The following is a 21,952-nucleotide window of genomic DNA, read 5'->3' on the forward strand; positions in this document are numbered from 1 at the left end:
CTTTCCCATGACTCCGCCAGATAAGGACTCTAAGAAGCTAGAGCAGTTCGGCAAGCAAATGTTCTCTTCGGCCAGACTAGGGCTGCGGTCGGTGAACACTGCATGTCTGTTGGGCCGCTGCTCCCACGCAGTGTGGGATACCATTGCTCAGGTATTACCTCAGTACCTGGAAGAGGTCCAGGCTGTGCTGTCTCATGCTGTGGCAGAGGGTAAGGACGCGGCTATGTTCGCCATTCGTTGTGGCTTAGACACCGCAGACTCCCTTGGTAGGGCATTTTAAACAACGGTGGTGCTTTGTCGCCACGCCTGGTTGTGAACTACCAGGTTCTTCCCGGACGTCCAGAGCTCCCTCATGGACATGCCCTTTGATGGCACTCGCCTGTTTGGTGATAAGGCCGAAGTGCGCTGGAGCGTTTTAAGGACTCTCGTGCTACAGCCAAGTCCTTGGGCCTTTCCACCACGCGCCTAGCCATGTCTACTTTTCATTCCTTTCGTGGCCATGAAAGGGGTGCCCCTGCCTGCTAGTTCAGTCAAAAGCCTGCGCAGAACCAAACTCAGCATGGCTGTGAGCGTGGAGGCCGCCGAGGTGGCTCCGGAGGTCGGCGTGAGGGTCAGTCCTCCTCCTCCGCCCCCGTGACGTCCGCCTTGAAGCCTCCCTAGTCTGAGCTTCAGGTCGCACCCCACCCCAGTGGGCAGCAGGATTCGACATCACCTTCCTCATTGGCGTTCTGTCACTTCTGACAGGTGGGTGCTGCAAGTCGTCCGGAGGGGTTACTCCCTCCCTTTCGAGTCTACCCCCCAGCCATGCCACCTCAGTTCCACTGCAAGTCGGGGGATCACTTTGCGCTTCTCCAACAGGAAGTTATGGCCCTCTTGGCCAAGGGGCCCATCGAGCACGTTCCTGGGTCAGAAGTAGGACATGGTTATTATTCCCACTACTTTCTGGTCCCCAAGAAGGACAAGGGGGGCTTAAGTCCCATCTTGGACCTCAGGAACGTCAATCGCTTCCTCTGGAAGGAGAAGTTCAAGATGTTGACTCTGGCTCAGGTCTTGGCTGCCCTCGACCCTGGAGACTGGATGGTAGTGATGGACTTGCAGGACGCATATTTTCACATCCCCGTCCTGCCAGCCCACCGGCGTTACCTGCAGTTCACGGTATGCCAGGAGCATTTTCAGTTTGTTGTGCTCCCCTTCGGCCTTACCAGCGCCCCTCGGGCGTTCACGAAAGTGATGGTGGTGGTCACAGCTCACCTGTGCAGGTCAGGGGTGTCAGTCTTCCACCTACCTCGACGACTGGTTGTTGAAGGCGGGTTTGCCCCAAGCAGTTGTCACCCACGTTCAGACTATGGCCGACCTCCTGCATTTGCTGGAGTTCTCCATCAACATGCCTAAGTCGCACCTGAGTCCCTCTCGGAAGCTCCCGTTCATCGGAGCAGATCTGGATTTGATGTGGTTTGGGGTTTATCCCCCCGAGCAGCGAGTCTGGGATATTCAGGCTATGATTCCGATCTTTCAGCTTCTATGCCGGGTTTCAGTCAGGATGACCCTCCGGCTCCTGGGCCTGATGGCCTCCTGCATCCTTCTAGTGCAGCATGCCAGATGGCAAATGCGAGCTCTGCAGTGGGAGCTGAAGCTCCAGTTGGCGCAGTATCAGGGCACTGCACGACAATTGCAGTGGTGGCTCACGAATCGCGGTTGGGTCAATGGCAGATCCCTCTCCCTTCCCCAACCGGAGCACACAGTGGTGATGGATGTTTCCCTCCTGGGATTGGGAGGCCACTTGGGAGAGGCGGAGATCAGAGGCCTCTGGTCTACAGCGGAGTCCCAGCTCCATATGAATCTTTTGGAGCTTCTGGCGATCCGAATTGCACTGAAAGCATTCCTTCCCTCTGTCCGGGGAAGTGTGGTGCAGGTGGTCACAGACAACACCACCGCCATGTGGTATTGTAACAAACAGGGCGGGTGGGGTCCTGGACCCTATGTCAGGAGGCTCTGCGCCTCTGGACGTGGCTGGAACATCAAGGCATTAACTTGGTGGTTCAATACCTGGCAGGTTCTCTGAATGCCAGGGCGGACAAACTCAGCCGCCGGTGTTTAATGGATCACGAATAGCGTCTGAACTTGGACGTGGCGCAAAGTCTCTTTCAGCAGTGGGGAGAGCCTTGGTTAGATCTATTCACCACCGAAGAGAATGTGCAATGTCTTCAGTTCTGAGCGTTGGAATTTTCAAGACGGCACTCGCTCGGCGACGCTTTTCGGCACGAGTGAAGTTGCGGTCTCTTATACGGCTGTCCACCTATACCACTTCTGCCCAGAGTGCTGAAGAAGATGCGGCTTAACCGGGCTCAAGTCAGCCTTGTGGCTCCGGATTGGGCACGAAGATACTGGTATCCCGAGCTACTCAACATGGCGATCGATCCCCCAATCTGAGTGCCTCTTCAGGAGGATCTTCTGTTGCAGCAGCAGGAGACGGTCCTCCACCCATACCTGTCCAGCCTCCACCTCCATGCGTGGGGATTGAGCAGCGACAGTTGACAGCTTTCGATCTTCCTCACGAAGTCTGTGATGTTATTCTGGCAGCCAGGTGTCCCTCCACTAAAACGGTATACGCCTGCAGGTGTAACAACTTTGTGGCATGGTGCACAGCAAAGTCTGTGGATCCCTTTTCTGCCCCTCTTTCTGAAGTCCTTCTGTTCCTTCTTTCTTTGGCCCAGCACGGCTCTGCTTAGGGCACTATCAAAGGCTATCTTTCGTCCATCTCTGCATTTCTACGGCTTCCAGAACAGCCTTCTCTTTTTAAGTCACCGGTTGTTAACCAGTTTCTGAGAGGCATTACGCACACATTTCCTTCTGTGCCGTTCATAATGCCTCAATTGGACTTGAACCTTGTCTTGACGTATCTGATGTGTGCTCCCTTCGAGCCCCTTCATAACTGTCCTTTACATCTTCTCACTCTAAAAACGGCTTTCCTGGTAGCTATCACCTCTGCCAGAAGAGTGAGTGAGCTCCAGGCTCTTTCTTCTAAACCTCCTTTCCTTTCCGTTCATCCGGACAAGGTGGTTCTCAGGAGCCGACCTTCTTTCTTTCCAAAGGTTGTCACGCCCTTCCACATCAGGCAGACCATCACTTTGCCCACCTTCTTTTCACCTCCCCATCCTTCGAAAGAGGAATAGAGGCTCCGCCGCCTGGACCCGAAACGTGCGCTCTCGTTCCAACACACAACAGTTCTAGGTGGATGACCAGCTCTTTGTTGGCTAAGTGGGCGCCAAAAAAGGTCAGGCCGTGGGTTGTTTTCTGTATCAAGGCCTGTTACTCATTGGCTAAGAAGGAGCCTCCTGTGGGGCTGCGTGCCTATTCCACCAGGGCAACGGCAGCCACTACTGCCTTGGGATGCGGCATTCCCTTGCAGGACATTTGTCAGACAGCTACGTGGGCCTCGCTGCACACGTTTACCAAGCATTACTACCTTGAAAGTCAAGCCGGAGAGACGGCTTCTTTGGCTGTTCTGTGCTCCGTGACTTTCTGGTGTAGTCTGGTTCGCAGACCCACCACCGGGGTTGGTATTGCTTGGGTATCTATTCTAAGGTAGGGAATCTATCACTAACGTGTCTGTTTCAGATGCACAAGATACTACTTGTGTAACAATATATCTGTAAGAGACATTAGTGATAGATACCTTACCGCCGCACCCAGCCTCCCAGTTCTGTGACCTGATTTCTAGGGTTAAGGACATCCCTTTCAGGGCCCTAGTTTCTTGGCACCAGTGGTCAGTTTTTGGCATGGCTCTGCTTTCCTGCCACGGAAAGTCGTGTGAAGAACTGACGTCAGCGCGCAGGGGTGGTGCCTAAGTAGTCTCCTTGACGTCATCTCAACGCATACGACGCCTGCGACGGACGCAGAACCGCACGACGCCACCTACTGCCGCGCAAAACTTTCCGGCTCCAGTTTGACGCCTGGGGATATTCTAAGGTAGGGAATCTATCACTAACTAATGTCTCTTACAGATATATCGTTACACAAGTAGTAACTTGTGCAGTAGGACTATGTAATGTATTATATTAACAATCTTTACAAATTAGAATTATTTAAAGAATACATACATAATACTACAGATTAATGGTGTTTTGCGCTTCCTAAAGTAAGCATTTCTGTGATGGGTGTTATATATTTGAAAAAACACGTCAGCTTTTGGTACTATTGGGATACAAATCATGCAGAGTCATTGATACTTTTAATCTCTCTTATGTTCTCTTTACCCTGATCCTTATAGTAACTATTTAATAAACTATGTTAAGTAGTTGCAGCCCCAATGGAGTTTTAGATCTCAGAAGAGTAGCTTCTGTGAAAATCAAGGGGCATATATTTCCCTACTAAATTTGGAGCAACGTATACAACTAGTAAGATTTTCTATTGCACCATTGATAGAGAGGGTAAACAGTAGTGGTGGCCAGTAAACTCCGCTTCGTGGGCAGAGTTTTGGCACTGCGTGCTCCACGCATAGTGTTCGCTACTCCACACTACCATCTTCCACATAAAGAGTTTGATAGTAAAGACTTGTGGGCTCAGCCCTTAACAAGTTGTACTTTATTCGGCCAAGGCAGCGGAGGGATTTACTCTCCTGCTGTGGTGGACTACAGTCCAAAACCAAAGGGAATGATGGACGGAGCATTTGAGCAATGCAAACACTCATCCACAGTCAACTGATCTGGGTTTAATCCATCATCATTCTTTAGCTCACTCCGCCACCCTAGTACAGACATGGCCATATGCAAATCAGTCTGACCCTGTGCCTCATGGGAACAGTCCTGCCCGTACTGCCAAGCCATGTCTTCTCTGGACTGGAAACAAGCATTCTGAGACCGGTTTTGGGTTCATAACCCTCATCAGCCAGGCTATCTTGAATCCAGTGGCAAAGTGAGCAAGGGACCCACGTCTGGGCATACCCTGCCAACTTAGGGCGAACAAAGCAAAACCAAAGGAAATGATGGACGGAGTGTTTGAGCAATGCAAACACTCACCCCAAGTCAACTGATCTGGGTTTAATCCATCATCATTCTTTAGCTCACTCCGCCACCCCAGTTCAGACATGGCCATGTGCAAATCAGTCTGACCCTGTGCCTCATGGGAACAGTCCAGCCCGAACTGCCAAGCCATGTCTTCCCTGGACCGGAAACAAGCATCCTGGGACCGGCTTCGGGTTCATAACCCTCATCTGCCAGGCTATCTTGAATCCAGTGGCAAATGGCTGGGTTCAAACTGGAATGGCATGGTCAGCAAAAATAAAATGGATTTAGGCCCAGATCTGTGTACTGGGGTGAATGTATGACATTGTTCTGCATTCTGTCCATCAACTGTTTTTGCATTTGTCACCCCGAGTAGGACGGGTATGCTCAGACGTGAGTACCGTGCTCTCCATGCCACTTAGATCAAGCTATCCTGGCTGATGAGGGCTGAAAGCCCGAAACCGGTCCTAGGATGCTTGTTTCCAGTCTAGGGAGGACCTGGCTTGGCATTTCGGGCTGGACTATTCCCATGGGGCACAGGGTCAAGAATGATTTGCAAATGGCTGGATTCAAACTGGAATGGCATGGTGAGCAAAAAAACGATAGATTTAGGCCCAGATCTTTGACTTGGGGTGAATGTATGACATTGTTCTGCATTCTGTCCATCCACTGTTGTTTTTGCAGTGGACTACAGTCCACCATATTTAGAGATATCTACCTGCCTGACAGAGATCTCTCTTTCCCTTCAGGGAGACACTGCCACGGTGACCCCTCCAAAAGCAATGAAGCTAGGCTGTTTGGACATCATTTTTAGGGTGCCTGCAGAGCAAGTTGTTTTATTTTTAAAAACAAAGGGAGTCATTTATGTTTTGCGGGCTGTACTCCTCCATCCCATCAGGGCAGTGAAGGCATGTACTCCTATTGGACCCAAAAAGGAAAGAAAATTAGGGCAGGGTCTGAGGTACTGAGATTGAAAGCAGGGGCAGCTCCTCCATGAGAGCTGAGGACCGACGTCCCACTTAAATGCCCCACAAACAACAGAGATGAAAAATAAAATGGTAATTCTTTACCATTTTATTTTGTATAATTTCGTCCTGAACCAAGTGTCAGGATGGGGTGGGAACCTGCTGAGTGGCAGCATAGGACTGCCTGTGCACTGCTTAAAGCGCGTATGTCTCTCTGGCCAACCTGACATGCGCACTTTAAACCTCTGAACCTAGCTGTCTTAGACAGCTGGTTGAGAGCAAGTACAGGCCTCCAGTGCACTCGGATGTGCCGAGAGAGGCCACTCCCTCCAATCAGGGTGCTGCTCTCATGTTGGTTAACAGCATGCGAGCTGCACCACGATTGGGCTAGGGAGTTTGCTGGTGCCCTCTCTGCAGTCGATGGAAGAAGAGGTCTGAGGATTGGTGCTAAAGGTTGTGTAAGGTAAGTGTTTCTTTATTTTCCATTTGGCTGCCCCACCTCCAAAGATGGCAGCCTCTGCTGACTGATTGCCCAATTTCTATGGGGCTGTTGATCTTAAGGTTTCTGCTAATAGAGCCAGCTAGTGCTCCACTGGTGGAAATATGGTTGTTTGTCAGTCTCTAAATAGAGTACAGCGTACCCTGTCCACCAAACTCTAAATAAAGCCCTTGATCAATAGTACTGACATTTGTTTTAAACTTCGCTTATAAGTGAGAGAAGAGAACTGTTTTCATATTTTATCAATTAGTTTTATTGGACAACAGTTGTCAAGGTCACAGGGTGCAGCTTTTCTATGGACTGGGATAATTTCTGCATCTAGTGATAGGGCAGGGGTCTCTAACCTTTTCTGTAACCAGAGCTATTATGTTCAATGAATATCATCCCGAGCTACTCATTCTAGTGAGGAAAAAGTGAACATCCCATCCAAGAGTGTCCGCAGTGATCACATTGGTGCATTATACAGGGTTTTCAGCAATAATGTCAAAAAGACTTTGACAATTTGAACTGAAATATTACATGAGTAGTATACAAACCATAGCTGCAATCCCCCTGGCACCAAGGTATAAATATGAGTAATAAATCTCTCCAACTCAAATAATAGCTTTCAACATATTTTGAAAATTCAACTATTTTTCTACAGACATCAGCTAATGAATTGTGAAAATGCAAGCATTTGTTTCTTGAATAGATGCATTTTCATTTTGGTATACATATGATAATCCAACCAAGCAAAAGCTTTTATAGTCGCAGGCAGGGCTGCACACAGAAGAGCAACTCACAACTAGCCGGGTAGCTACTGGTAGCTAACAAGCTACTCGTTGGAGACACTTGTCTTTTTGCTATATTATTGGAAAATATTTGTATATATGGACCATATACACTTGGCTCGCATTTAAATAGGTTGATACATATTTTATCTAAGTCTAGCGCTTTACTGGCTTTCTGGTTCAGTATAGAAATGCGCCTGAAAGCGAACGCGAATTAATCAAAGCAATGTTGTGATTTTACAACTCATTATGAAATTAAGAAAAGGGTCATCTGGTTCTTAATTTCAAAATGTGTTTGTAAAATGTAGGTGCAATTGATATTGCTGCCTTTTCTGTACATCTAAGTGTGGACAGCATACTTAGTTTAGCTTTGTTACACACTCCATGGGCCTCATTTATGAAAAGTGACGCATCACTGCGTGAAAACAGCGGTGCATCACTTTTCACTGCGCCCTCCTTGCGACACCAATGATGCGTCATATTTACAGTATGACGCATCATGGCGCAAGGAGTTACAGATACGTCAGTATTTCTGACGTATCTGTATGGCGCAAAAGTGACGCATTGCTGGAGTGTGTCACAAAAGTGACGCAACTCCAGCAATGAATCCTTTCACATGGGGCAAGCCCCATGTGAAAGGGCCTGCGCCAGTATTACGCCTGCTGTGAGGCAGGCGTAAGAAATTGACGCATTTGAGTCCTAGAAGTGGCGCAGTGAAATTTTATAGATTTCACTGCGTCACTTCTATGACCTTTTCTTGCGTCAGAACGCCCCCCTGCATACATTATACCTGGCGCAGGTATAATGTAGCGCAGGGGTTTACAAAGTGACGCATCTACCTAGATACGTCACTTTGTAAATTTAGTGCAACAAGGCACATTTTTTACGCTGCTGGTGCGTCACAAAAAGTGACGCACCGGCGGCGTAAAAGTGACGGACAGCCTCATAAATGAGGCCCCATGGATTTTGTTTGATGACTGCGCCACCTTTGCTTTTCACCTCTTTCGTAAATCGCAGAGCAGTGGAGTCAAACAGGGCTCTGTGGATCGTTAATAAGACATGAGCATCACTACTTATAAGTGAAGCAGTTTCGAGATAAGGTACAACTATATTGTAGCCGGAAGACAAAATTCCAGAATCGATTATCAAGGCCCATTTCCCCTGCCTACGATTATTTGCTACTAAAATACTACTGGTGTTGGTGGCATGCTGTGTCACAAGCCTGAGATAGATTTATATATTTCGGGCCCCCTTTAGTACTGATAGCAAAGGTTTGAGGCTGCTCTCTGATCTTTCTAAAAGGTCCATGTATATTAGATGCTGCAAATTGTGCACATGGAGCAACGTGTTATCAATGTTATTGGCCCAAAATCCCTGGTTATATGTAGGGCGTCCGTGTTCAATGGTACACACTCATTCACTCATAGTAGACATACCTTGTCTACAACATGCATCCAAAACATCTGGAGACGGTTACTCACCACTGCAAAGTTTCTCTCACGTCCACTTGCACTCACTTGTACACACCCACCATGCACCCCAATACTCATTTACTCTTTCTCGGTTATCTCCCACTGCGACCTGCCAGCAGGGATATCTCAACCTACTGCTTGAAATGCCCCTCACTTCCAGTTGTGCTCATTCATACATCTCCATGGATGTGCCCTACATCTGCTGTGGAATGCGCTTGTTCAGTCTTACATAAAGCCACCTATGTTCTGGGGCATCCACTCAAATCTTAGTCACCCCAATATTTTAGATTGCTACACAATTACACACAATCACCAAGGCCCTCATTACGAGTTGCCTATTAATGGGTCTGGTAATGCTGGTTACCAGAGGTGCAGTGACCGGCTGGGATGGTATTTCCTTGGGTCGAAAAAAATGCACATTATGAGTTGGACACTGTGGGTCAACGTAGGTAAGAGGAATAACCGGGGGATTCTGATTTAGCCCATCACATTCCACTGCTATGCGCAGTACCGGATCCATCTGAGATTATAGGTTGCTCGTAATGTAGACCCAAGTGTACCACATCTACCATGACACCCCTTGATCCATAATCTGTACCTCGATTATCCTTTACCGAGGCACTCAGCCACATACCTGTTTCGTAATAGATCGTTGTCATAGTACCAACAGGCGCCTTTCTTCTCGCTGCAAGTTGGCTTCCACCAGAGGCACGTGGAGTCGATGACAAAGCCGAAAAGTGCTGGGGCTGGCAGCCATGCTGGATGTGTGTAGAAAGGTCCAGGCGAGGCAGAGGAAAGGCAAAGAACACAAGTCAGGAAGGGATGTGGGTTATGATAGAAAATGTGACGCAAGAAAAAGTAATCATGAAATTTAAGATGAGTATACATCAATAGTTGAGACTCCTGCTGCCTGTAATCTTGTGGGTCCCATGTCCTCCACGATGCCACGGCTCTCAGACTTTCATCTATTTCTGGGTTAAAACTCATGCTTGCATCTGATCCCACCCATCTAGCATTGTCTCTGAGCCTTACTAGTTGGCCAATACTATAGGTCCCATCTCCGAGGCATCCCTTGGGGGACGTGTCTCTGAGGCCTCATATGCAGCACAGGCTGCAGGGACCAAACTTGTATCTAACATATGTGACAAATATATATTTGAACTATAACACATGTTCAATCCTGGTAGCAAAATATTCAGTTTCAGTTTATAAACTTTATTTCGGTTCTTAAAAAACCCCATAAAAGTTAGCCTAAATATACAATGGGCAAATAAAAACAGCCAGCTTATTGATAATACAGACATAAAATACATACGTTTGACACCTGGAAACGACAATAATTTGATCATAAATAATTTATAAAAACTCTTAAAACCAGTCCACAACAAGTTCATTATAAAATAAACTAAGATAAAATCGGCTTCAAAATATTCACTTTGTGTTATATATTGCGGAGGTGGCCTCTGCAATACTCTAACTAATATGTACGTGTTTGGCTCCTGAAATAGTTCATAGAATGCCTTAGCATGATATGTCACAGCAAACATCTAATATAAGAAAGCAGTGGCGGCTCCTCTGCTAAGGCGAAGGAGCGTCGCTCCACTGCTCTTTAAGCAGTACAAACAAAAATTGATAATAACAAGACATTACTATCATTTTATTTTTCTGTGCGGGACTCGGAGACGGGGCGGGGTGGGCCAGGGCTGGCCAGAGCAGGGGGAGGAGTGGCTTGTACTCTCAAAGTGCAAAGAATGGCGGCCAGACCGCCATGCACATTTAGCATGTTCTCCATCTGGCTGTGTTGCACAGCTGGGTGGAGAACATGCCTAGACTCCCAGGCACTGCCTCAGCCGCCAAACAGGCCACTCAGATCAATCACAATGCTGCATTAGCAGCATTGTGATTAGCTGAAAGACCCTGGGAGACTGGGGGCTTCGGGTGCTGCAGTGTCGAGTGAGAGAGGTGGCAGCAACGTTTGAAGATACATTTATTTTATCTAGTTTTTCATTCCCCTCCACTGCACCACCCCCATCCGAAGCAACAGCCACTGTAAGAAAGGCACAGCATAACATATCCTAACTTATCTTAACATAGCACCAGGCAACCTTGATATAGTGGTTAATTGTTATAAGTATCTTTTTTTACACTATAGCTGCCTCCGTTTCTGTAACAATCATTTGGAGACCTGCACTACACTTACATTGCATTACAGCATAAAATACCTGAGACCTTCCTTACTCTGAGTTCAGAATCGATTTTTGTGAACTAAGGCAGAAGAACAAGTTACCAGTGGTGGCTGGTGAAATTTTAAACTGGTGTGGCAGAAACTACTGACAGGTTTTAAAAATATAGTGATTGAAGAGGTTGAAAACAGATAACATTAAGGAGCAAAGCGGTGACCAAGCACCTCTTCTGCAATGAGGGCCAGTAGTGGTGAAGGCTCTGAGAAAGACCTCGTAACACCAGCAGTGCCAGTCCCTTCAGCTTGGAATCAATATTAAAGCACTAAAACTGATTAGGCCTGGCCTCTCCCCACAGCCTCCCCCTCGCCAGCAGAAGCAAATCGTCAGGTCCGGTTCAGAGCATACCTCTTGATCCCCGTGCTTGTTTTTAAAATAAATTTGAGAATTGGGTAGGTTTTTCTAAACTCGACCAGCATCAATACACAAAGTCATTAGTTTGTCGATGCACCTAATGGCAAACCGAATGTCTGCATATCGATGTGACAAAAATATTTGTGTGATTGTACTACAGTTAGATTGAAAGTTATAAAAGAGCGAGTTTTGAATTTTGTATAATTTCTTGCACTGTGAAATGAAAGTGAAATGAATAAAGGATTTTTAAAGTGCTCCACCCGAAGGCGTCTAGGCACTAGCCAAAAAGAAAGAAAACACTCATGAGGAATTAAGGATAGCAGGGGAAATTCACTGAATAAAAAACAGCTTTTCAATGACTTTCTACAGACCAGAAGGTCCGTGCTTCAATACTGTTGATGCTAAATAGTGAGCGTCTTACACAAAACATGAGCAATCTAACTCCAACTAAAATCATAATTAACAGTGTAACGGACAAACAATAAAAATATAAAATCAATTCAAGAGCTAAATATCTCCTCTGAAACATGGGCCGACAACCGATATCACAGTTTACCACACACGAAGTGATTCTGCCACCAGTCTTCCAAAACACCAAACAACACCAGTGCCATGTTCAGTGTTGGTACGACCTGGGGGGATGAGGGGGAGGCGGGAGGGGTTTGGAAACAAAAAATGTATTTTACTGTTACAACAGACATCTTAGTGTAATCAGTAATCTACTGCGTAGATGACGAGAATCCAAGAGCTCCCATAGCCAACTAGCCATCCGCTACCCCAGGGTCCCGAAACTTCATTCTAGAGCTTCAAAAGGGAAAGTCTAGAGATACGTATGTCGCCTGCTGGATCAGAACATTTTACTATCACAAAAAAGAAATCTAACAGCTTGGGAAAACGGTAGAAGTTAAAAGAGATGTATATGCCTTGCAAACCCACAATACCTCACCTTGCACCGCTCCTGCCCCCTCCTTCTGACCCTAAAGACTGCCATTCTCATCACAGTCACTCCAGCTCTTTAAATGAGTAAGCTACAGGCTCTCTCGGTGCAAACGCCCTACATCACCTGTTTTTCAGACAGGCTGGTGCTGAGGACTAGGATGGACGTTTTGCAAACTTCAGAACTTGTTTTCACGCTCAGCAATCCATCCTCATCCACACATTCTTTGCCCTTCTTTACACCCTCAAAAGAGGAGGCAAGACCCCAATGGCTGGCCCCAAAAATAGATTTAGGCTTTTATATCAATCACACCTAAGATCATCAGGTGTACTGTCAGCTTTTTATGGGGTTCTCTGGAGCAAAAAAGGTATGGCGGTACAGAAAAGGACTTTACCATGGTGGATAGTCCTTTGCAGTATCCGCTATGCATAGGCCAAAAAGCACCCTCTGGAAGAACTGAGGTCACATTTCACTAGGGCCAAGGCTGCCACCACTGTGTTGACACTTGGGGGTTGATTCCGTACCCCCATTGTACGATTGGTGTACGAGCCGTACCCCCATTGTACGATCGGTGTACGAGCCGTACCCCCATTGTACGATCGGTGTACGAGCCGTAGCCCCATCGTACATGGGGTACGGCTCGTACACAGATCGTACATGGGGTACGGCTCGTACACCGATCGTACATGGGGTACGGCTCGTACTCCGATCGTACAATGGGGGTACGGCTCGTACACCAATCGTACATGGGGTACGGCTCGTACACCGATCGTACATGGGGTACGGCTCGTACACCGATCGTACAATGGGGGTACGGCTCGTACACCGATCGTACAATGGGGTACGGCTCGTACACCGATCGTACAATGGGGGTACGGCTCGTACACCGATCGTACATGGGGTACGGCTCGTACACCGATCGTACAATGGGGGTACGGCTCATACACCCCATGATCGCAGGGGTACGGTGCGTACCCCTGCGATCATGGGGGGTACGCACCATACTCGGGGGGCCGTTCCGTACCTGTTTCGGCGCGAACTCAGCTTTTACGGCTGTTTTCAGCTCCCGTAGAAAAAGGGTCGTACGGTGCGTACCCCAAACGTATCGTACTTGCTGGGTCGTAAAAACCAGCTGTGAACCGTACAGATGTCGCGTACAGTGGGTTCCGAGGGAGAATCATACGGAGATTAGAGTCGTACGGTGTCTTGTACGACTCGTACAGAGTACAGCTCCTGGTACGAATCGTACTTCGTCGTACGTACAGGGGACGTTGCAGGGTACGATTCGTACGGGAAAAATGCTCCGAACGGCTATTCAGAGCGGTTTTTCCCGATTCGGAATTGACCCCTTGGAGTGCCTGTCCCAGACATATGCCAGGTTGTGACATGGGCATGAGTGCACACATTCATGACAGCCAGGCTCAATGTGAAGGTTGTTTTGTCCATTCAGTTGTGCAGGACGTTCTGGTCTGAGCCCATTCCATAGACTAACCACCTTCGGGAGGTACTGTTATGGTATCTATTATAAAGATTAGGGATCTGGGGTTTAAATGATCTTTTTGGAAGAAGAACAAGTTATACCTTCGGTAATGCTCTTTCTTGTGGATAACCTATCTAACAGCAGATTCCTCACTTCCCTCCCCTTTCTGTGGCGTTGTCTCTTTTATGTTATGTTATGTTAGTTGCATTTTAATGCGCACAGCTGCTCCAGCGAAGGAGCGTCCTGGCGCAGGGAAAGGTAAACACAACACAACACTAGGTCCGGTAACAAAAAGCAAACAGTAAAAGCTAGAAACAATTAAAACAGGAAGGTTTTCAGGGCCCTACGGAAAGACATTAGGTCATTCGAAAGGCGGATTTCCAAGGGGAGCGCATTCCAGAGGGTTGCGGCTTTCATGCGGAAGGAGCGACCCCCCATCCGACTAAGTCTGAAGCGGGGGACGACCACCAAGGACTGTCCAAGGGATCGTAGTGAGCGGGTAGGAACATAGGGAGAGATCAGTGTATTCAGTATTCCGGGTGCCAACTCTCTCAGAATTTTAAAAACCAGGCAGAGAGCCTTGAATTGGATACGCTTGCATATCGGGAGCCAGTGCAAGGACCGCAGGGTGTTAGAGGTGGGGCAGGTTCGAGGCAGACCAACCACCGCCCTAGCCGCCGCGTTCTGGACTCGTTGTAAACGGAGAATCTCGGCTTGGTTCGCTCCTAAAAGGAGAGAACTGGCGTAATCCAACCGCGAGATGATCATTGCTTGAATGACCAGCTGTCTTGTAGGAGCATCGAAGAATCGCAGCAGGGGTCTTAGCCCGCGTAGTACTCCAAAACAGCAGGCCGCCACTCTCTTTGTGTGAGTCACAAAGCTTAGCGTGTGGTCAAGCCATACTCCGAGATTCCTGAGTTCCAGGACATGGGCCGGCGCTGATCCCAGCTCTGGAGGCCACCATTCGTCCCCCCAGTGGTCCGCTTCCCTTCCAACGATCATCACCTCTGTTTTTGACGCGTTCAGCTGGAGACAGTTGATATTCATCCAGCTGGCCACCTCTCTCAGTCCACTTCGGAACCTGAGGGCATCCTGCTTGGCATCCCCGCTGATCGTAACCGCCAACTGAGTGTCGTCAGCATAGGAGACCATGGTAAGGCCCCATTGCCTGACGACCTCAGCCAGCGGCTGCACGTACAGATTAAAAAGCGTGGGACTCAGCGAGGAGCCCTGAGGGACCCCCAGGTCCAAAGGATGGTACTTGGACTGAAAAGGAGGGGTGGCAACGCAGAAGGAGCGATCACTGAGGAAGGAGCGGAACCACTGCAGAGCTGAACCACAAATGCCAATGTCCTGCAGGCGGTGTAGCAAGATGCGATGGGAGACAGTGTCAAAGGCAGCGCTCAGGTCTAGTAAAATAAGCGCTGCCGTTTGACCTGCATCGAGCACACTTCGCAAATGCTCAACCATTGCCAGAAGGGCCGTCTCAGTGCTGTGGCCAGCACGAAACCCATTCTGCGTGGGATCCAGGACATTCACAAGGGTCATATGCTCCGTGAGGGCCCGATTTACATGGGCCTCCATAACCTTGGCCGGCCAAGGGAGCAAAGATATAGGGCGGTAGTTTTCAGGTCTCGATGGATCCAAAGATGGTTTTTTTAGGATCGGGGAAACCACCGCTTGCTTCCATTTGGCAGGGACCAGGCCAGAGGTTAGGGAGAGGTTAATCAGGGAGCACACTGCTGTGCGGCCCTGAAAAGCAACGTCCCTGAAGAGAGCAGATCTTACCGGGTCTGCAGGCGATCCAGACTTGACTCGCAGGGCCCACTTTGCGAACTCCTCATTGGAGATGGTAGGAAGGGAGTGCAGCGATGGACAGCTGCTAGAGCCGCTCCAGGGAATCACAGGAGACAATGTGCTTGGAAACGCCAGATAGATCTTCCTGACTTTATCCAAAAAGAAGGTGGCTAGGGCTTCACAGTGGGCAGTGGAACTGTCCAACTGTGGGGGAACTCTCTTTGCCATTAAGTCTTTTATGGTCTTAAAGATGGTTTTAGTCGGGTTAAGGCTATTTCGAAATTCGGCTGCGTAAAACGCCGCCCGGGCCCTGCATATAGCTCGATGGTAAAGCTTAACTAAGGCCAGGTAGATGGATTTCTTGTCGGCATCGTACGACTTACGCCACACCCTTTCCGCCCGTCTGCAAGAGGACTTCATTGCACGCAGCGCGCTGTCATACCAAGGGCTAGCCTGCCGAGGACTGGATTTGCTGGAGATGATGGGTACCAGGGCGTCCAGCGCCCTGGTAATCCAGTTACAGAACCGGTCATAGCCCGAGGTGGCATTCAGCAGGGGACCTAATGGCTCAGCACCCAAAATGCGGTGAAGGTCCTCTAACCTAAGTTTGTTCCAGTGACGCCGGGGTATCCGCAAAGGAGGCGGTATAGTAGGATTAGCAGGGAGGGGAAGCCAAGCAGACACCAGATAGTGGTCAGACCATATCACAGGATCAACCGCCACAATCCGAACATCAGAGAGAGTGGTAAAAAACGGATCAAGGGTGTGGCCGGCCACGTGTGTAGGCTGAGAAATAAGCTGGGTCAACTGCAAAGCCTCTAAATCGGCCAAAAAACCACTGATGGCCAGAGACTCTAACCTATCAAAGTGGAGATTTAGGTCGCCCAAGATAGAAAAGTTTGCACATCCACTAGCCAAGAGGCTCACAGCCTCCGGAAAGGCACCTCTAAAAGCTACATCGCTGCCTGGAGGGCGATAAACAACCATCCCTGACAGCGAGAACTGTGGGCTGATGGAAACCTTAAACAGCGCACTCTCACATCCAGCAATCTGCAAGACCGTCCAGGTACATGTATAGGCGGATCTGATAAATAAGGCGATCCCTCCACCTCTAGAGTGGCGGTTGGATCTGAAGCATGAATAGCCCGGAGGACAGGCAAGATTGACTATGGCGTCATCAGTATCTTGTAGCCAGGTTTCAGTTACAGCCAACAGATCTGGTGTCTTATCCAGAATGAGGTCAGCCACAGACAGATGGTGTTTCACTAGAGATCTGGTGTTCAGATTTAAAAAACGTAGACCAGATCCCAAGCTACCAGGCAACGGAGAGAGACCAGGAGGAGCTCGTGGGGCGGGAGAAGTGGCGAGCTCGCGAATACCTACAGGCTGGTCCAATGACCATCTGTTGCAAGCACACTGAAACGGGCCACACAGCGGATGGTGGGGTGTGGTAGAGCAGCGTGGTAGAGTATCTCTGATGGCAAGAAGCGAGGCACCGGAATACATAATCATCCTGACAGGGCGACAGCTACGGACCCACAAATATACACTAGGTAAAAATAAAAGATAAACTCCCTGGCGTACCGCGCGTACTTAGCGCGGACGGGCGCAGACGGGCAGACTCTGGCTCGACTCCGGCGCGAGTCAGGCGCTACCGCTGCGCGTCACCGCTGCGCTAGCAGAGTGAGCTTTAAATACCAGCTCACCTGGGCTACATGAAGCGCTAGAGCGCTGCAGCAAGTGGCACAGGAGGCAGAGACCACCCCAAGATGGCGGCCAAGCGCCACGAAGAAATTACAAAACCGGTGAAATTCCGCGAAAAAACGCGGTGGGGGCACAAATTAAAATGCAGGTATGAGGCCAGATACAGTTATACAATTAAAACGAGGCTCCAAACAAAATAGTGCAAATGTCAGAAAACGAGGTTTAAAATCAATAATAAGCGCAGCACGCTTAAATGCGACTAGTATAGCGCATGCAGCATGCAGGCACCTTTCCCAAGGGAGGACAGTGGGAGAGCTCGCCTTAAATACCAGCTCACCTGGGCTACATGAAGCGCTAGAGCGCTGCAGCAAGTGGCACAGGAGGCAGAGACCACCCCAAGATGGCGGCCAAGCGCCACGAAGAAATTACAAAACCGGTGAAATTCCGCGAAAAAACGCGGTGGGGGCACAAATTAAAATGCAGGTATGAGGCCAGATACAGTTATACAATTAAAACGAGGCTCCAAACAAAATAGTGCAAATGTCAGAAAACGAGGTTTAAAATCAATAATAAGCGCAGCACGCTTAAATGCGACTAGTATAGCGCATGCAGCATGCAGGCACCTTTCCCAAGGGAGGACAGTGGGAGAGCTCGCCTTAAATACCAGCTCACCTGGGCTACATGAAGCGCTAGAGCGCTGCAGCAAGTGGCACAGGAGGCAGAGACCACCCCAAGATGGCGGCCAAGCGCCACGAAGAAATTACAAAACCGGTGAAATTCCGCGAAAAAACGCGGTGGGGGCACAAATTAAAATGCAGGTATGAGGCCAGATACAGTTATACAATTAAAACGAGGCTCCAAACAAAATAGTGCAAATGTCAGAAAACGAGGTTTAAAATCAATAATAAGCGCAGCACGCTTAAATGCGACTAGTATAGCGCATGCAGCATGCAGGCACCTTTCCCAAGGGAGGACAGTGGGAGAGCTCGCCTTAAATACCAGCTCACCTGGGCTACATGAAGCGCTAGAGCGCTGCAGCAAGTGGCACAGGAGGCAGAGACCACCCCAAGATGGCGGCCAAGCGCCACGAAGAAATTACAAAACCGGTGAAATTCCGCGAAAAAACGCGGTGGGGGCACAAATTAAAATGCAGGTATGAGGCCAGATACAGTTATACAATTAAAACGAGGCTCCAAACAAAATAGTGCAAATGTCAGAAAACGAGGTTTAAAATCAATAATAAGCGCAGCACGCTTAAATGCGACTAGTATAGCGCATGCAGCATGCAGGCACCTTTCCCAAGGGAGGACAGTGGGAGAGCTCGCCTTAAATACCAGCTCACCTGGGCTACATGAAGCGCTAGAGCGCTGCAGCAAGTGGCACAGGAGGCAGAGACCACCCCAAGATGGCGGCCAAGCGCCACGAAGAAATTACAAAACCGGTGAAATTCCGCGAAAAAACGCGGTGGGGGCACAAATTAAAATGCAGGTATGAGGCCAGATACAGTTATACAATTAAAACGAGGCTCCAAACAAAATAGTGCAAATGTCAGAAAACGAGGTTTAAAATCAATAATAAGCGCAGCACGCTTAAATGCGACTAGTATAGCGCATGCAGGCACCTTCTAAAAGGTCCCAAAATAGATAAGTGCATACTGGTCCTTCCATTTGTTTTGTGCTCAACGTCCGAATGTGCGGTTAAGGCCAAACAAGAAACTGATATCAGCTCTCACGGGTTGGGCTTGTATGGAATTAATCCAATGCGGAGTTGCAAGGCACCAACTAGCAGCAAGGGGGAAGACTGCTATTAAAAGTTTCCGGATCCAGTCTGCTGCCTGTGGAATATCCTAAAGATGAGGAATCTGCTGTTAGAGGTATCTATCAGAAGGTCATAGCATGACTGTGCCTGTGGGTATGGAGATCAGCTTCTCTGCATGCTGAGAGCAGGTTCTTTCCCACAGATTAGCCTGGATGAAGAGAAATGGTGTACAAATATAGCTGAGAGGTCTCTGTGCCGGAGGTAAAAATAGGCTCATCCATCCAAATTGCCTGCACTGGCAAGTGTGAAAATGAGATCTGTACAATGATTGTGTTTATTCAAAGTGGTTATGGGCATCACGTTGGCCACTGGTGGGTTGGCAGAGGTGTACCCTCACTACATCACTTGAGAAAAATATCATATCCACTGGTTCCACTTAATCACTATATTGCTTGATAGGTCTAGATAAGTTGTTGTGGACGTAAGAATAGTAAACATTAAACACTGGCAATAAAGCAGTAAGTGATGTTGTAGATGTGTTTATTTGTTTGTTGTTTATGTGAATCCTTTATGTAGGATTGGGAATTGTGGCTTCCCAGGGAGAATCAACAGGGTCAGCACATAACCCACTTCTTTTTCATCCCTTTTGCTGCTTTGTTGTAGAGCCCCTTTATATAAGAGAGGGGAGAGGAGTTGGCCTAACGGCTAGGGCGCTCGACCTCGGACCTGGGGATCTGGGTTTGAGTCTCGGTACCGACGCCTAAAACCTCCTGTGATTCTGGGCAAATCACTTAATCTCCCCGTGCCTAAAAAATGAAAGTGTGTCCTCATGTAACGTAACTGGAAAAAATGTAGAGCGCTCTGATACCTGATTCGGTTCGGGTCTAGTTCGCGCTATATACAACTCTGCAAAAAAAAAATAAATATATATATATATATATATATATATATAAAAATCCAAGGTTTCCTTCCTGAACGGACCCTTAAAGAATCTACCTGCCTGATGCCACATACGCCCTAGCCCTTGTAGTGCATTGTGGTAGCAAATAAAGACATGCTCTACAAAGAATGCTCTCTGTGGAGGTAAAATCCACTCAACCTGATTAGTTGGAAAGTCAAACCATGAAATGCAGTGGCACTAGTACTGGGCAGATATCCAACTTTCAAGGACCGAGCACCTACAATGGAGTCCAGCTCCAGCAAATGGAAGGTCTATATTAACCTAGACCTCGTTGTAGTGCTTCCTGTACATGGAGCTATGTGCTCCCCAGTTCCTGAAGGTTGGCGCTAAGTCTGATGCACTGCTGAGGTTCTGTAGGTCTGCCCTGAAGCTGCTGCTGACTTTCACTGTGTGTAAACCCCAAGCTAATCCATGAATTCCACAAGTACGCATGCTGAGTGCCAAGAAGCCTTCTGTAACTTTCACCAGAGATGGGACAAGGGTTCTCCATGATCCCTCTATCTATTGCATAATTGCAGGTGAGCTGTGTGGTGATTGCCTGGAGAGCTCCATTCTCTGTCAGAACTCTAGGCTTGTTGCTAATTTGATACTTTCTGGTTCCCCTCACTTAGCCTTTGTTGAACTTGGCCCTTTTTGGCTAAAGTTCCTTAAACTTGTTGTCTTCCTCCTAGACCTTTTTCTGACATGGTGTTGCAGACTTAGATGCTTTGGGCACTGCTGATCAGTGTCAAAGTGCAAGTACTCCCTGTATAAAGTGTTATAGTGATTGGTTGTCCATAATTGGTATGTTTGTCTTACTAGGAAAGTCCCTACTAAAGTGCACTATGTGTGCGAGGGCTGGTAATGCAAATGCTATTAGTGGGCATGCAGCACTAATTGTGCCACCCACATAAGTAGCCCTAAAAAGAGAGGTCAGGCCTGCCACTGCAGTGCCTACGCGCAGTTTGTTAGCTGCCCTGTTGTCCTGACAAGTGCACCCACTTGCAGGGCCTTACCCTTCCCTTTTCTTTTTTTATGCACATCAGACACCCCTATAGTAGGCCCAAGGTACCCCCTGTGCAGGGTGCAGTGTATGTGAAAGGTAGAGAGGTGTGTACCATGTTCTGACAGTGAAATACTGCCAATTTCGTTTCTCACTGTTGCAAGGCTATCTTGCCCATAGGACCGAATGGGGAATGCTGTGTCACATGTTTCCAGCATATCTTCCCATCAGCATAAGATGGAGAGATTGAGTTTAGTGTGCCTGAACTATGAATTTAATAACACATCTTTTTGTGAAGGTGTGTTTTAAATTGTGTGTTTAGAAACCACACTTTTAGAAGTGACTGGTTTCTTGTCCTAACCATCCTGTGTGTCTCTGCCTGGTTGTTTATTGACTGTCTGGGTTTGGATGTCACAGGGTCTGGGGAGGTGTCCTGACACCCGGGACGAGTAGATGAGACAGCAACAGGTTGGCCTGCTTTTGGTGTGGTGGGAGGAGTACCCCCTGGGCTGTGCTGCTGCCACAAAAGGATGGCTCCACCTCCTGCAGAGCGGCTGAGCCCCAGGCCCTCACTATCAAAGGAAGAGTGTGTGCACTGGCAGGAAGACACCCAGAACTGGTTTGGATCGGGCTCAGAGCCCCCTGAACACAAAGACTTCAAAGGCATTTAGGGGTATAAATGTGAGAGAAACCCCTGAACTAAAGACTGAACTCAAGACTGAACAAGCCTTAGAAATGCAATCGGGCTCGGATTTATTTGAGTTTGAGCTAATGGCATTGTAAATGCCAATGTATTGTTGCTATGTGTTATGGAGTGTGTTCATGTGGTATGTACTGCCAGTGATCTCCTTGTGAGTGTGAGAATATTGCACCGTTACTGCCTGTGATGTCCTTCTTGTGAGTGTGAGAAGCTTGCACCTCTGCTGCCTGTGGTCTCCTTGTGAGTGTAAGAAGCTTGCACTGCTGCTGCCTGTGATGTCGTTCTTGTGAGTGGGAGAAGATTGCACCTCAGCTGCCTGTGGTCTCCTTG

The 21,952-nt window shown here is 48.3% G+C and overlaps 1 protein-coding gene across 2 annotated transcripts in view; it reads right to left on the bottom strand.

Moving 5' to 3' along the window:
- The window catches only part of SLCO2A1 (solute carrier organic anion transporter family member 2A1), a 730,981-nt gene that overhangs the window by 9,375 nt on the left and 699,654 nt on the right, over window positions 1-21,952 (bottom strand). For both annotated transcript variants that reach the window (XR_013602305.1, XM_078665791.1), the window contains exon 13: window positions 9,344-9,467. Coding sequence is in view for 1 of the 2 variants with exons in the window: in XM_078665791.1 (XP_078521917.1) it covers window positions 9,344-9,467 (124 nt within the window). In the remaining variant the exon portion in view is untranslated. The remainder of the gene's footprint in view (window positions 1-9,343; window positions 9,468-21,952) is intronic.

The sequence above is a fragment of the Lissotriton helveticus genome, chromosome 11 (assembly GCF_964261635.1).
Source record: "Lissotriton helveticus chromosome 11, aLisHel1.1, whole genome shotgun sequence".
Lineage (NCBI taxonomy): Eukaryota > Metazoa > Chordata > Amphibia > Caudata > Salamandridae > Lissotriton > Lissotriton helveticus.